Source organism: Parasteatoda tepidariorum, chromosome 2 (assembly GCF_982258835.1).
Source record: "Parasteatoda tepidariorum strain Cologne lab strain chromosome 2, Ptep-v5.0, whole genome shotgun sequence".
Taxonomy (NCBI): domain Eukaryota; kingdom Metazoa; phylum Arthropoda; class Arachnida; order Araneae; family Theridiidae; genus Parasteatoda; species Parasteatoda tepidariorum.
In genome coordinates, this window is record NC_141756.1 from 71,135,599 (window position 1) to 71,153,266 (window position 17,668).

General features: G+C 29.5%; 1 protein-coding gene across 7 annotated transcripts in view; it reads left to right on the forward strand.

Annotated features, from left to right (window-relative positions):
* Positions 1-3,707, forward strand: part of LOC107455372 (uncharacterized) — a 71,147-nt gene extending 67,440 nt beyond the window's left edge. For all 7 annotated transcript variants that reach the window (XM_087157509.1, XM_087157511.1, XM_087157514.1 and 4 more), the window contains 3 exons: positions 161-403; positions 2,068-2,203; positions 3,423-3,707. In XM_087157509.1, coding sequence (XP_087013635.1) covers positions 161-403; positions 2,068-2,203; positions 3,423-3,439 — 396 coding nt within the window. In that variant the 3' untranslated portion in view covers positions 3,440-3,707. The remainder of the gene's footprint in view (positions 1-160; positions 404-2,067; positions 2,204-3,422) is intronic.
* The last annotated feature ends 13,961 nt before the right edge of the window (positions 3,708-17,668 follow it).

Below are 17,668 nucleotides of genomic sequence, written 5' to 3' on the forward strand. Positions count from 1 at the left end.
AAAAACATGACCTTTCACAAAATGTCTGGACAGACCCCTGTATATATTTGTGTCCATAGTTAATGTACTAGTTAAGTTAATTTTTAATTAAATATTTTATCAACCTTTTTTATTCTAGAATTTATTTAACTATAATAGTTTCTATTTTATTTTATTTTAGAACAGTGAAGATTTTGTTCCGAAATGGAAATTTAAGCTTGTGAGAGTTTCTGCTCATCGTTGGGAACAAGAAGCAATCAAAATACAAAAGTCCTTACAAGAGATTATTGATGATTTAGAAAAAAAACTCAAAGTTCAAGCTGAAAAAATCAATTCATTAGAAAAAGAAAAAGTAAAATCAGAATTAGAACTCAATCAAAGAATCAGAACTCTTGAAGAGGAAAACAAAATGCTTGATGAAGAGGTATGATGATTCTTTATTTATAAATATTTTATTGCAATTGCACAAATCAATCAAGTGTACCTTCCCAGATAGCTTTGTTAACACAGCACAACAAAATTGCGACAGTCACATATACTCATTTGTGAAATCACATATAGTTTTTGAAGCATCAATGTGCAAGTCACAAAAGCTATGTTTGCCTTTGGGTACGTCACATATATGGTAATTTTTAATGGGAACACTTGACTTATTCTATTATTAATCTATGCATTTTGGAAAATGCATTGTTCAACATGCACCATTGAAGAGAGCATACCCCAGCCTCGCGTTTAAATTAGTCCACTTAATATATAAAACAAAAATAATCATTAGAACATTTTTTCAAACCAATACTAATCTTGTAAAAAAGAACAAAAATTATTTGTTAACCAATTTATTCTGGTTTCTTCTATAATTTAAATTTTATCCCCAACTAAAATGTTTTGTCATCTTAAGTAACTTTTAAGCTACTTCAAAACCATTCACAACCTTTTGCTAAAGAAAAAAAGGCAGTTGCTATTAACCAAATTCCAAAGATCAAAACTTCTTAAGAGTTCAAATGCTGTGACACTTCTCAAAATGTTCTATTTTCGGTGATATTGTTACTGCAACTATCATACGAGTTTTTCGTTTATTTATTCAAATGAACAATGTCAAAGAAGACCACTGTTTTTAAAGCTGTTGTATAGGTTAGTGACTAGTGCTTCGACTTTTTTTACCAAATAATACATTACAAATAAATAATTAAATATCACCAAAATCAACTAATGAAATTTAAGGAAGAATTGCTAGAATAAAGCTTTTATAGAACAAAGCTATTCAACGCATTTAACAAATCAAAGAATTTTAATCTTTCTACATACTTTATACAGGAAACTATAAGTTCAATTTTAAGTGATAGCATCAATTCTGATTTTGAGCTACACCTTGAAAAGAATATGCTAGCTATTGTAAAATAAAAACTAAAAAAAACTTCCACTGCGTAAATTTTTTCCTTATTATAGGGATTAATTATTTTGAGTTTTCAAATTTAATAAGTTCATAATTTAAAATTCTTATATTTCTCCCTATTTCTTTATAAACATTACCTCCATGCATTTTGTTTTAGTTAAGTATTTTTACTTTCGTTTGTGTCAGTATTTCTGTGCATGAAACTCTAACTTTATTCCTATTCCTTTTTAATAAAAACACAAATTTTTAATGTCAATGATTGATATTATGCCAGTTATAAAATTAGAAACCTAATACAAAAAAAAAATTATAGTTATTAGCACATAAACTTATGTTTTTACTGGGTAGCCCAAATATGTCAAGATAGAAACATAAGTTTCTGTGTTCAGCTTAAATCAGGATATTTGTCTCATCAAATTTAAAAAATTAGTTACAAAGTCAACTGAACACACTGCTGATTGAAAAATAGTACAAAACAATGTTTCCACTGGCATTTTAATTTTGTCCTCCTCAAGTTTCAATATGTTGCAGCAAATCATGGTTTATTGTTTTGAAAACATTATTTAGTGAGCATTTTCAGTGACATTCTCTGGTGACAAGTTTTGTAATGATTTTCGAAACATTGTTCATTTTTGGAAAGCCTGGTGTTTCAAAGTTTTACTTACGTTAAAAAAATCCTTTTTTTTTTTTTCCAGGCTGAGGAGCTCAGTGAAGATTTTAAGAAGTTAGAGCTCTCCGAAAATAGAGATAAACTGAAGCTTTATGAAACTATAGATGCTTTGAAGAAAAAACTAGAGAAGACTGTAAAAGAATGCAATGAATTGAAGGCTTGTGAGTTCCATTCTTATGAAATTCTATTATTCAGGGATGTTTTTCTGATTTTTTTTATTTTTCAAAAAAAGTTCCGTTTTTTTTTCGAATTCCTGAAAAAATTAATTTTTTATGCTTTTTCTTATTAATGTAAATTACATTCTTGCTATTTAAAATTAGACCGAGATTTGTATTAACGCGATTTTAAATCGCACATTGCGATTCATATTCTTACAATTTAAAATCGCACATAGTGATCTGTATGGGATTTAAAATTACTCATAGCTATTCATATTCACGTTATTTAAAAGTCATACATCGAGGATCGCATTTGCATGACATTCAAATCACTCATTAAGGTCAGCATTCATACAATATTGAAAAATTTGTACATTAAAATTTTTTACTGAAACGTTATATTATAAGGATATATGCTTCCTACTTACATTTGCTTTCTTGCTCAAATTTCAAGTATTTTTAGTGAAAGTGTATTTTGCACTTAACTTTTTAGATTTTATTATTTTTAGCATTAAAGTTTTGTTTTAAGAATTAAGATGATATTTTTTTGATAGCTGTTAGTCAATTTTTTATTTTTATATCTTAAATGTTTTTAAGTATCTTAATATCTAATTATCTTTATTATTCTAAATATTTTTGTTAAAGTTCTTTTCTCATTACCCTTTACCAACAATACAGCTAAGTTTTGTTTTTCAATAATGACTTAACTTATTTCTATTTAAAAAAATATTTATTGATTTTTTAAAAAAAAGAAAAAAATATTGCTATTCAGCTGTAAAATATTCAGTATTCAGACTTTTTTTTTTTTTTTTTTTTTTTGCCAAATTACTATTCGTTGCATCCCTAATTATAATAAATAGTATAGATTTTAAAATTCAGCATAAAACTAAAATAGAACTATAAAAAGTTCAAATCAATCAAATATCTACCTTTTATCACAAGAAAAGTAATCATTGCTATTGTTGACAGATTCTTTCCACCTTATTAAACTAAACTAAGTTAATCATTTGTATAGAATGTTAAGTTGTGCAATTCTGTGATAAAAATACAATTTTTTTTATACATCTGTTGAATTATGCATTTTTACTTTAAAATGAGTATTTTTAAATTGGTATTTCTTAAAAGTATATATGGGAGTAACTTAAGCAATTATTTATTCACTAGGAAATTTTTCGTTTACTGTATTACTTCATGTTACCTTTTTGTATTTTCTTTTTTTCAGCAAGCATAGGCAAATAAATATGACGGCAGATGGTGAATAGAAGAAAGGCATATTTTAAGATATTGTGTGACTTGAAATATTTTGATACCTATTTCATGTAAAATAATTTTAACCGTGTGTCCAATCTGTTATTCTGAACGTGTAAATTTTTATTTTAAATTTTTTGTGTGTATATTAAGTATTTTTATATTTTGAACTCATCTTTTTAGATTTTTGTAATCTAGTTTGTTGTCTAGTTTGTAAATTTGCAACGTTTATTTTTATAAAATTGAATTTTTAAATTTGTGTAAAGAATTTTCATTTCTGAATCCATCTTATTAGAGTTGTTACAATATAGTACAACAAGAGTGCCCGTACTTGTATATTTTCTGTGAGAAAATTAAAAACCTGATATAATTTAAGTCATTAAATGATACGACTCGTTCTAATAAACTTCAGGTGTTTTGTAATTTGCTGTATTAGTCTTTTATTATTTAAAACGAGGCCATTATTTCTGATTATACTAAGGCAGAGTTTTCGACCGGGGGTTGGGGTGTTCCCCTTGACGGGAATTTCATAGTTTCAAGATCAGTCTGATTACTCTTAATTTCTACACGAACCTTTTTACATCATCAGAAAATGAATAAGGGTAATGTGATCTTAAACTCTCAGAGAAACTAAATTTAGTTAAAAATCCCATTTGTTTGTCTTGATGTTTGGAACATAAATTTCTTGAATTCAATGATGATTTTCAGCAAGAAGCTTTTTTTTTTTTAAAAAAATCAGTCACAGAATTTTTTTCTGTGTTGGAAGAACCTTTACAGGCATCCTGTTTAACAAAAAGTGACAAAAACACAAAGGTTTGCTATGCTTGTACTTTTAATATTTGAAGTCAATGAAACAGTTTGTTGCAAATAGATTGTTCCAGCTTTGTAGGTAACGTTAAAACTAGTCTTTAAAGGAATTCCATGGCAAACAAAAAAGTACCGTCATGACAGCTGTGAAAAATTGGTTACAAGAACAGAAGCTCTAACTCATATTCACTAGAAAATTTGTACAATAATGAAATAAGGAGTGCAATGAAGCAAGGGCGCTTGTAGCAGGGCTCGAAAAACCGCCCGTCCTAGGCGATCAAAAATTTCCTGGGGACAGCGAATTTCCCGTTAATGGTCGTGATACACTTTAAATTTTTGTTATCTTACAAGAGTCTAGCGCCTCACTTCTAAAATGACCCTCTAGTCTAGAAATCCGGTACAGCAACATACTGTGCATGATGAATTGATGTTTTTTCCATCTGGGAGTACTGCAGCAGTTGAAAGGGACTTTTCAGCAATGAACTTACAAAAAAACACATTGCGCAAGCATTAAACGCAATTATGAACATCCACCTAAATGGAAAACCCCTTTCAGATTTCTGTGCAGAAACCTCTAAATCATAGGCTTGATTGTGGAACTGGCAAACGTCATGTATGATTCATTTAAAAAACGCAGTACCCTCGGATAAATTGACATTCCAGATAACTTGACCTTTGTCATTTAAATTATTTCATAAAAGAAATACTAGGTTTTACTATTAGTAACCTAGTATTTCTTTTATTACTGCGTAATGTAATCCTAGTAGCTACTAATTCATTGTGTAATTTATATAAATGTTTGTAATAAATAAGAAAAAATAATATTTTTATTTAGAAGCGACGGGTTAGTTTCAAAGGAGGATGGGTACATTGTTGGACATTCCGTCCTCGGGGACGGGTAAAATTTCTGAGTTTTTTCGAGCCCTGCCTTGGAGCGACCCAAAATTTTTCACTATTTGACAAACTTTGCTTATCTATTCGACATATTTACGAAAATTCATTTTCCCTTATTTAACTTAAAAAAACACACATTTAATCATGATCAACGCGTTTTACTTTCTTTAAATTTCTAATTCATTTGGAGTAATTAAATTGTAAAGCTCTGTGGATTGGGGAGCAATGAATAGCTGAGGGCGTATCTTGTAATGTAATTATAAAATGTAAAAAACTATCAAGATACAAAGCATTGGGTTACTAGATAAAATTAAGAAGAAAAGAATGAGATGCTTGCTCCGAAGTAACTGCGTCAGAAATTTTGGGGAATAGTGAGCAAGAAGCCTTGGAATTAAAATGTCTTAAGTGATAATCCCTCTAGTGACTATAAAAGAAAATATATATGTGTCCATTAAATTGGGACGAGGCTTTTATAAAATCCCTTCGAATCTATGATGAAAAAAATTTATATAAATTATCAAGAGTAATTTTAAAAATAATAATTTTTATTTAATCTGTTTATATGATGGTTTTATTAATTAAATTATTATTAATTATGTAGATTAACTTGAAAAATTAAACTTAGTCATGTGTCATGTCTTTTTTATTATTGTTCTTTTAAATACAACAAATATATTTTAAATAACTTCAGCACACTTTTTTTTTTGTAATTGTTTTTTTCTTTGTTTTTCTTAACTATTTAAAATATATTTTCATTTTAAATCAAGATTCTCTTTCTATCTATTTTATTTCTGTCTAACATTTGAGGAGATTACTAAATTATTTGATTCATAGGATAGTAAAAAAGTTATACCCTCAACTAAACTGTGAATCAGTTTATTTAACAAATGGTTCATCATTTATTGATTAGAATAAAAGTAAGGCATTCAGCCCTTTGTGTGTCATAAGTTTCACGGAAAATGTGGCAATCGCCGATTATGACAATGTGGTCTGTGCATTACGCACAGGAAGACTTTGCTTCCAATACAAACTGGTACCCATCGATCTGAAGCTGAGTAGACTTCAAGCCGTAAATGGGAATTGAACCCCCGTTTTTCACAACTGCTCAATACCTTACCTATTAAACAATCACAGCTCATTGATTAGAATAATTAAGTATAAAGTCATTATTGGTGGGAAAATAACATATAGTGAAAATATTAGCAGCAAAATATTTCTTTTTATTGAGACTAAAAAATTACATACTTTCTAAATTTCAATCAGAAAAATAGGAATTTCCGCCCGCCCAAAAATATAAGTTTGCAGCGTCACTGTGAATCAACAATCGTCTTGAACATGGAGTGCAATACCTTTCCAATGATTTTAAAAAGCATAATGACTTCAAACAATTTATAAATGAACTGCTGAGGAAAAAGTGTAGACAATTAGTGATTTTTTTTTAAATTATGTATAATTTTTTATATTTTAAAGGACTTATGCAGTACATTAATATAAAGCTAGTTTTTTTTACGCATTTTATTTTCAAACTGAAACTGTGTGGCTTAAATTGGTGAATTTATCTTTTCTTTTTTTTATTTATTTATTCCTTTATCATTACCAATCTGTTAATGTTATCAAAATCATTGTGATTAAATTAAGCGGAGACTTTCGTATTTAGATTTTTATAAATAAAATATTTTAAAGTGAAAAAAAAAATTGTCTAAAAATAATACTTTTATAAATTATTCTTTTATAAATGCATATTGTGGTAACAAGTCTATGCCAACAGAGCTCAAAAAATGTTTTTGCTATAGATTTGCTTGGACTCAACTTTTGCTGAACAATATTGTAATTTTAAGAAATGCTATTGATAAAATTAAATAAAAAGAAAACTCTCAAGTACACTAAGTTGAAAATAAAAATTAAAATGATATTGGTTAGTTCTATATAATTGATTTGGTTTCGATGCATTAATTTTTAAGCATTAACAAAAACTTCAACCTTTACAAAACATCAACAATTTCATTTTTTTTAAAAAATGCTTCGTTGTAGAAATTCTAATCTGGACAGAACGTAGCTCCGCTTTTGTTATTAGCGAAGATATAATAGAGCTGGACGATTTTCAAATCTTAATATGACCATTTATCATTAAAACCGTCCTGAATTTTCGATATGTAATGATATATCGCGATGCTTTTCCATTTTGCATTATTTTTACGTTTGGCAACAATTTTGTTCCCCCAATAATTTATTTCACAAAATTGTGTTGTTGCATTGCATTATTTTTATTTCCCCTTCAAAACAGTAATGAATATTTTTTACCGAAACTTCAAAAAAGAAAGAATAGTAATTGCTTGCGCTGAAACTAGTACTTTTAATGCAAGTTATCATTCATGTTAATATCGTATTCTCATGTATCAGTTTATTATCGGTAATGATTGCGATATACGTTTCGTATATTTACGATATTTATATTTTTTCGATTTTATATTACGATATTTATATTTTTTCGATCGAAAAAAATTATTTTTCGAAATGATAATTTATGATGTATCGCCCTAACTTATAAATTTTGCTTTTAATTTCATAAATAATATAACTGTTGCGATATAAGGGATATGTTTAATAAGCCTCCAAAATATCAGGAAAGCAGTGGCATAATAAATAACACTCCCTCGGTGCTGGGAGTGAACGATCCAGAAATAATACTCTATATGTAAGGGTGCGCAATCTGCGAATCGAAACCATTCCTGATTGAGACGCCTTCTGTAACACGTGCTTTGCTGGTTCGCCGGGCCATCTAACGAAAGAAGTATACAGAATTCCGTGTACCAGTCGTCGGGCCACTCAACGTTCAGTCACTGTGACGATTCCTGCCTCCTTCGTGAGCATTTGATGCAAGATAGCGGGCTGCAGAACTTCTGCGATGTCGTTCACGGATCAATGTTTTAATGACAGAACATCGACCTGTAGTAGTTTCCAGATCCAGTCAACGTGTAAGCTGGCAGTAGTAAATTGTTGTAGCATTGACCAAAGAGCGTGATTTTGTATCGACCTCTCGGTAGTGGCATTTACGTCCGTTCGCGCAAATGTAATGGCTGCCATTTGCGTTTGAACCCGTTTGGTTGAAGCATTTATCGCGAAGATAAACTCTACTGTCGGCCGATAGGTTCTTTAAGGTTAAATTAGTATCGGAGTCTGGTGATGCCTATTGCTTCACTGAAATAAGTAATCATGCACACAGCAAGATATCTACATCAAGCTAAAGCGCAGCGAACTACTTAATTGCTGATCATTCTCAACTGCTTTTCCTATAACATTCACGTTTTTCCTGTTCCCACAGTGGGCTGATAGTTAAGACACGGTTTCCAGCAGATCACCGAAGTCAAGCATCACTGGCTGCTGTGAGTGTGCAGGTGGGTGACTACTTGGATCAGTCTGCGTAGGGACCGAGGGTGTGAGGTTATTGATCCTCGTTCAACTGCTCTACCGTAAACAGGTCGACTTCGCGTGCAGGTCGTCGGACTACCAAAGAGGGGGTGCCATCCTTAAGGATTTTTCCCAGACCGTCGCCAATAGCCCATTGTGCAGCCTAGTGCGACGTAACTACAACAACAACGTTTTTCTACACCCACACTTCATTTTTTGTAGCACGATGGCAAAGTGCCATTTTTCTCACTACTCCAATTTGAATTTCTCCCCTTAATGCAACCAGTTTCTACGTATGCATCCTTTACTACATGATCAAGGGAGCCGGCAGAATAATATAAAAAGGGGTGCAACCCTCTAACAAACTACCCCCCCCCCCCCCCAAAAAAAAAAAAACTTTTTTTTTTAAAAACTATCCTGTTATTACATATACTTTCATCGTTAATTTTTTTCATCATACATTTCTTCATTGTTAATAAGATATTTAAAAAAAGTACGAATTTCTTGTACTTTCTTGTTCTTGTTAATTTCTTGTACAAATTTTGCCACGAAACTGTATTGATGGCGCTGGCTTAGCTACTAACTTTGAAACACAAATAACTACAAACAGTAGTTTCGTATACTAAGGTGTTTGTGCACGTTTAACTTTGGTATTTATTGTGCTGATGAAGTTTTACAGTTGTGAGAAGTCAGTTTGTGTTATACTCCTTTGTTAAAGTAAATAACTAATAAAAAATATAATATTATTTATATTTTATTAAATGAAATTTAAATATATAGCTCAGATATCTGCCAAATTTGTGCATGCTCAGTGTGCATAAGAAAAGAATCAAAGATGACTCAGAATTCATTGAAAAAGTTATAAGCAGATTTGGACAGCAAACAAGACGATTACAATACTTGTTTGATTAAACAATATTTTAATTATTATGTTTCAACAATTACTTAAGTATTTGTTTTTAAATAAAAATATTTTTACTAAAATTTTTTTATAATGTTTTTCTGTATCTCTATAATTGTTTGAAAAAATAGCCAGGGGGGTGCAAGTGCACCCCGCTGGCGGCGCCCTTGTACATGATGAATGGGAAAAGGGCCTGTATGGCCTAAGATGCCCAACTCCAGCGTAAAGAAGAAGCGAACCGAAAGCTCTTGATAGGCGGATTTCGGTATTGAACAAAATTTGTCATGATTTTAACTGTTTTTTGAAAAAAGTCATGGATTTAGGTCGTCAAAAAATCTCATTTTTAAAATGGAATTTACCTCCCCAGTTTCACAGTCGCATTTTATTAAAATATAAAGTGTTCTTTCAAAAAATGAACAAAAGAAAATTTCTAGAGCGAATTTACTATGTTTTAAACTTCAGTATTTCGGAATTTTTTATTTATTTATTATTTTTTTATTTTATCAATTTAAAATTCTAGCTAAACCAAGCCATTCATTTGCGATTTTTTTTTGTTATTCCCGAATGAGAACAGAAAAATCAGGAGCATTTCTTACATGGTCTTAAAAACCCCGATATTTTTAATATGCTCACTCGAGTCGTACATATTTGCTCCGATTTCATCGCAAATCTAGTTTATCTTTCTGTCAATAGTTATTGCTATACTTTTCCACGGGGTTTCAACAATACTGATATTTTTTAATCCGGTGCTATAACGATTTTCGAATCAGACATTTAAATCATCTTTGGCGTGCTTTATTTGTGGTTATTTTTATTTATTTATTTTTTTTAATTCTCGATATTTTTAATATTGTATTATTACAAAACGTAAAATTGTGAGCTTTGAAACTGCTTACTGTTTTTGAAATTGGTTTCGAATTTTTTGCTGCTTAGAAAACGGTTTTAAGATTCATAAAATCTCTTATAATTCTCAAAAAATTAAGATCCTTATGTTAAAAGTATACTAAACTGAATTTAAAATTTTATTTCGAGCTATAATCCTTTCGTTTTAAAAAAAATTTAAACCTCATACAATTTCTTTAATTAAAATATTTAATTTATGCTCAATGAAATATTAATTTTTTTCCTTAATTCAAGCACATTTCAGTTAATTTTTTTTAATGCATTTTTGAGTTACGTGCAAATATACTGCTGAGTTGACTAATAAAAAAGAAAACTAAGGATTAATGAAAAGAATTAAGGTAATAAAAAGAAAACTATAAGTATTTAAAATAATTTAATTTCAAGCACTGATGTTGTAATAAAAAATTATTGTATTTACCGTCAACATGTTTAAATACGATACAAATTACAATAAAAAATAACTTTTCCTATTTAGTACTTTTTCTAAATTCTGCCTTACAGCGCAATTAATTCCTTATTAATCAATATTAAAATGTATAAATTAAAATAAAATGAATGATTATAAATGCCTGAATGTCTCTTCGTTGCGTTCCTTTTCATATTATAATTTTAAAAAAGTTTGCGTTCAAGTCTATGATAAGGCACATTTTTTAATCTTGCAGGGGGGCGTACATAAGTCTATGTGCTCCTCTGCTAGAAAGAACTAAAAAAAAAAAATTAAATGGGACACGTTGATGCAAAACCGGCATATGGTAATCATTACCTCTTACAGACCATTGATTCCTTGCCATAGTGAATTTTTTCTCTCTCTTCTGAAGAGTTGTTGTTCTAAAAATAAGAGCACTCAGCAACATGACGCTTTTTAGAAATATCCAGTTACATTCATGAGTGTTTTTCTTTTTTTTTAATCAAGTAAGTAATTTTCAAATGTAGTGTAAAAAAGACTAAGAATGACTGCTTTGACGTCAGTTATTACACTGGGAAACAAATTTTTTTTTCTTATTTTCTGTTGCTTGAGATTTTTTTTTAACAAACCTTAGTATCGTATCGTTAATTTCAAAACTGCAATTGCTTTCTCTCTCCCAGTTACAATTTTTTTTCCAACTGCATTTTTAATCTATTTTATTTTGTCGAAATGTACAAGTTTGAAAGCGTTATGTATAACAGGAAGTCGCATAAATGACGCGACAAACTTCTAGAAAGTTAATGCACACCGTTAGCTTAGTTGATGCGTTCTAATTCCTCTAGGAACCCATGCCGAGAAATTTCGTCATACACCTCTAGGGACGTTTAGAGAAGCGTAGAAGACATTTCTGGGCATGGGGGGGGGGGGGGGTACAATTGTACAATTTTACTGTACAATTGACTGTACAATTTTAGTCCTGATGGTGTGCCCTAACTCCCCCAGAAGTTTGTCGCAACATTATTTTATATATAACGTTTTTGAGAAGAAAAAAAATATCGTGTCAATCGCAACTTATTGGTCACATAAATAAACAGTTTAAGAAGAACTTTTTTTTTTTTAATTTTAAGAAGGTTCTTCTAATAAAAATCCCAATATTTAAGTAAATTTTGGGTAATTTTGTGACTTTTTCTAAGATTTTTCACCTCGAAAAATAAAAAAGGCCACGAAAATAGTAAGAATTAAAGTAATTTTATATTATATAAACTGGCTTGCTGAGCAGTATAAGCTTTTAAACAGCTTCAATATTTAAAGAATCATCTGACTTTTTAAGCAACTTTAATTTTGCGAAGCTTTTCCACCCAGATAAATGAAGAAAAAAAATCCTTAAAAGAAATGAAAACAATTCTCGATTTTCGCTTAGTTTTATGATCAGCCCAAACAATTCAGTATTGAAATAACTCTTTCAAATATTTTTTATTTTTCGCAAACTCTTGCTTTTCTTCTTATTTAGCGCGTTTTAACATTTTTATTGAGTACAATACAGAAGAAAAGGAAAAAAGAAGTAAAGTTGCATTTTCGGTGATTCTTGTCCCAATTTTATTTTTTGAATAAAAGATGTTATAAGAGAACTGAACATAATTACTCTAAACCAACATTTTTGTTTAAAAATATATTTCATTTTGAAAATTTGATTTGAGTAAAGAATTATATGCAGGCAAGAATAGAAAGAAACTTTAATAAGTTTCGATATTCATGACGTCCGATAACTGATGGAAATGCCTGGAAAGAACAGAGTTACAATTTTTCATATGAAGAACCTATCTAACAGATAATCAAAAGGCTTAAAGAGGACCTCCCATTTTTTTAACAAATGATAAGCGTAGAACATCATGCTTAGCACACAAAAAAATGATCGTTGCAGTCCTGAGCGATTTTCGCACTATGGAAAGACTTTACCTTGGCGGTTTTCTGTAACAGTAATACAATGCCAGCCCTCACACACACATTTCACAACGAACCACAAATTAGCTCGAATGAAAATGAGGTCTTAATTTCTATTTTTATTTACTTAAATAAAGCATTTTTTAAAAATCTCAACTTTTTTTTCCCATCATAAAACGACAGAACTTTCAAAGCACAGTCTTAACTATTCTGACTAACTATCGGGATCATATTTAGAGGGTCAAAAATTCGAATCCGTCGGGTGAAAAAAGGTTATGTTCATTTAAAGAAAGTCCAGTTTCGTGTCTGATTTCGTAACTTAGAATGTCGTCTGCACAAATTAAATTAGCATATTTGGAGAACATAATGAAAGAACAAGTGTCATTTAAATATATGAAATTTAAAAGTTTCTCGTCTGTGTGACTTCGCTCAACTTTTATGTTAAGTATATTTATGAAGACATAATTCCATAGAGTCCATAGATTCCATAAGTCCGCTTTATTCCTTCCGAAAAGACACGCCACAGATAGCAAGCAAAGAGTTACAATCACGTGATGGAAAGAGTGCAATACTTGGCGCAGTATCACAAATGTTGGCGCACTAAGTTTTTAAACAGCTTTATTTCGATATTACCGATGCGCAAATAATCGGAGCATTTGAAAGAGAGAAAAAAAATATTTTCGTTAATCATATTTCTTTAATATTATTAAATGGGTTTTTAAAACATGAGGAGTTTTTTTTCTCTTTACAAATAATTTTTAATTAAAGTACTGCCTTCATTTAAAAAAATTCAGTAAGTTCTCGTCTGTACCCTTAACACTATTCCTTAAAATTTATTCATTATATAAAAATAAAAAACGATATTCTGCATCACTTATATTTATTACTATATTCAGAAATTTTTTTTTAAATGTTTTTATTGCAAAGACCTATTTTAAAAAAAAAAAATTACTAATATATATTGTAATAACTATTGTTATTTTTTTAAAAAGAAATAATAACTTCGATACAAAAATTAGGATTTTTTTAAATCGACCAGGGCTTAAAATGTGAATTTGAAAATGTTGCTTTTTTTTTTTTAATGAAACACAAGTTCGTTTAAAAAATTAATTTAATCTTTACGTTTTAAAAGTTTTATCACTGTTAGATAAAACAAATTGTAAAATTAAACAGATTGTCTGAAAAAAGTTCGATGCTTAGAAATAACGTTAATGTTGCAACACTTTTATCATTTTTATTTATGCTCACCAAGAGACTGCTCGAGAGGTAATATCAAATTTCGGGAAAAATAGCTTCGGGGAAAATAAAACCCGTTTTTAGTAGAACAGATTAGTTAGAAAACATATTTTTGATTAAATTTAATTACGTTTAGAATTTTATTTATATATTGAATACATTAAATTATTTATACAATAAAGATTATTTACATTATTAATTTAGAATTTGGACTTCTTTTTTTCCGGACACTTAAAATAGATATTTTCAAAAATAAACTGCTGTTGCATTTTAACTTAATACTCAACAATTTGTCTAAATATGAAATAAAATATTTATTCTAATATAAAAGTTTTCAGCTCCGAATAGAGAAAAATATAAGATTAAAAGCATTAAACTAATTAAAGAAAATAATGAAAGAGTTTAATTAGAAATTTTACTTTGTATTTCATGTACAATCTGATTCCATAAATTACTAGGAAGTTTAAATTGTACACACAAAGAAACTAGTAGAAAAGCTTTCGAAATTTAAACAAAAAATACTTAAATAAAAGAGAAAGCAATTAGAATTTTTACTTTGTACTAAATGTAGATTGAAACTAATGACGAACTTATAATTAAAATATCTTACTTTTATTTGTGATAGAAATTGCAATTTATGCAACTTTTTATGAGGTAAATTTATGCAACTATTATAGGTCAATGTATATTTAATAATTTTTATACAGAAAACCAGTATCTTAAAAAGTAGCAGTTAAAAATATTTTACTTTTCAAATAAAAGAACCATAATCATTTTATGGACATTAAGAAAATTACAATGCCCATCCATAAAAAATGTAATTTTCTTAAAAATAGTAAGTGCATTTAAAACTATATCTTTTAGCCAGCTGCAAATTAAATATATACAATCTAGATAAAGGTAAAAACAGTTGAAATTTTACAAGAAAGTTTCACGATGCTAAATCTTTGCACCACAGCCAGCTGTTAGCCTTGGCCGTCTGAGCAGTTTATTCCATACCAATGCATAACATGCGCTAATTTACTGCACTAATTTACTCCTATACAACTTATCCACTTCTATGTTATGTTTTCTAAATTTGTTGCACTAAATCAAACTAATTCTACGCTTTAATATACTAGTAAAATAAAGTATTTCCAATAAAGCAACTATTTTTAAATAAAAAGAAGATAAACAAGTACTTAATGATTATATTAAATATACCTTAATTTATTTTCTAAATAGTACATAATTTGTATTCATTTTATGTATAGTAACAGAATTATATAATTTTATTAAAAATTAACACTAAAACTACTATACACTATTTTATATTTAAATACTAAAAATATTTCATAGAATTTAATTATTCATCAAACATATAAGAATATACAAATAATTTGGTTTTTAAGCATTCCTATGTAATTTAAAAAACACAACTTCTTATGTACCATATTTTTTATTTAAATATATATATTTAAAGGAAGCATTTTAGAACAAGATAAATATTGGGTTTTAGTAATCAAGAGGTAAAGATATACAGAATCTTCAGAATATACAGAAATGATATCGACATTTAAAGAGAACTAAAACAAAACCGAAAGTTTACTCAACTGTTCCTTGGCGCTAAAGTATCTCGCCAAGGAAGCCAACAAAGCTTTGCAGCTATTTCAGCTAAAAATAGAATATATATTGAAATATACTTAAACATTATAAGATTAAAGTTTAAGAAACAATAAAAACTTATGTTAAATGTAAAAAAAGTGAGCAAAAACGAGCGTAATTGATTATTAAAGCAAATAAAACATGATTATCAGAGCATGACTGAGTATCAGAAAAATTTTAAAATCAATTTTAAAATAGAAAAAGTGAAAAAAAATGTCGCCCTTTCTTGTAAAAAGTTATCGGACAGTCCCTAGAAAACTTCTCCGTGCAGCAAAATGCTCAGGACTTTTGTACCATTCTTATTTCTGAATTAAAAAGACAGACAGTTAATTGCATCAGACGATCGCAATGCTAAACGAATGGACGGGAATCGAAGCGGTCTCAGTGAACGGCAAGTTTTGGCTACAGTCACGTGACTTTATCTTGTCCACGGGTCGGGGGTTATTCTACTCTCTCTACCCAGTATTTCAACTCTATGCATAATTCATGAAATGCTTGGAGGTATATTTATTTGACCCTAACTCTTATAAGGAAAGATTTTTAATAATTTTTTTACATAGAATCTATTTGTTTTCATGGAGAATTTTTAATGTTTTTCAACGAAAATTTGCGACAGATTGGCATCAATTTTTTCTAGCCTTAGTACGAAAACGGTCCAAAAGTATCTCAGAAGCAGCGTGAGCTAAACATTACCCGTGTTTATATCGCTTTAATTGGCGGGGATTCGTTAATTATTGGTTTAAAAAAGAATTCTTTTAATTAGCGCAGATTGTGAACAAAATGTTATGTCATTTCGTTACATCTAAAAGCATGTTAAAAACTGAATAAAAGTATTTTTCTTAGTTTTGACAGAAAAATATCTATAGTTGTTGAATCAAAAAAATTATTTTAAATTTTTTGCATGAAAAAAAAAATGACATTTCTTTAATTTATAAAATTATTTGAGATATTTTTATGTAATGGTAAACTACGCGACGAGTTATGCCACTCTCATTTTTCTTCATAATTTAAGTTTAAACTTCACAAATTTAACAATTGAATTGAAACAGCCTATCCAGTCAGTGGATATTCAGCTTTTTTCAAGTTCATATCCTTGAATTTAGAAGACAAGAGAACTCCTGCTTAAGGATCCAGGTCATATAGTCATCTTCGAAACTATTTTAAGCGAAGTAAATCAGTATTTGCGCGAAATGGAGGTAAAAACCACGAAAAAAACCTTTTATGGTTATCTCGATGGAGCTTTGATCTGTCTTTACCAAAATATAATTTGCCTCAGCAATGTAATCTTTGTAGGCAGGGACAAAAATAAAATGTAACCATATATTTCTATGATTTGTTCACATGTAGGCTCTTGATTGTTCACAATCTTCTCTCCTAAACCATGTCAATTTCTATGAAGAAGTTGCTATTAATTTTGTCAAATATCTACGATGTACACTTGATATTTTAAGTATGCGTACACATCTCATAGATTGTTCTTGAATCCCTTGTTATTTTCAATTTAAAAATAATAATCCCAAAATATAAATATTCGGTAGTAAAATATTACTTTTATTTTACATTATAACTTTCGTTGAACAGCTGACCCAATTTTGGGTTTACGACTACTAATGTTTTAACTCCATAACCCTGTAATTTTCAACCCAATCCAGAAGACACGGGAACTCCTGGATCAAGTATCGGGAGAAATTTGCCTTCGCAGAGGACATTTTTGATGGAACTAACCCGAACGAAAAACTTACACAGTTAGCCTGACAGCAAGGGGACTCTAACCCATGATCCGTCTACAGATATTTTACATCGGCACAGTGGTCGGTGCGAGCCAGGTGCGGAATTCGTATCGACCAGTCATCGCTGGGATTCGATCCCGGTTCATCTCATTGGAAGGCGAACGCTCTATCCCTTGAGCCATCAGGGTTCATATTGCTAATAAAGTTAATTGATGCTGTTTTAAAACTATAAAGCAAATGTTTTTGTTCACGAACTGGTGCCATGATGGATGAACTAAAAATATTCCGCACGAGTAAATTTTCCAACTAAGTTTTCGGTTTTAAAAATAGACATGGAAAAAGTTAGAGCT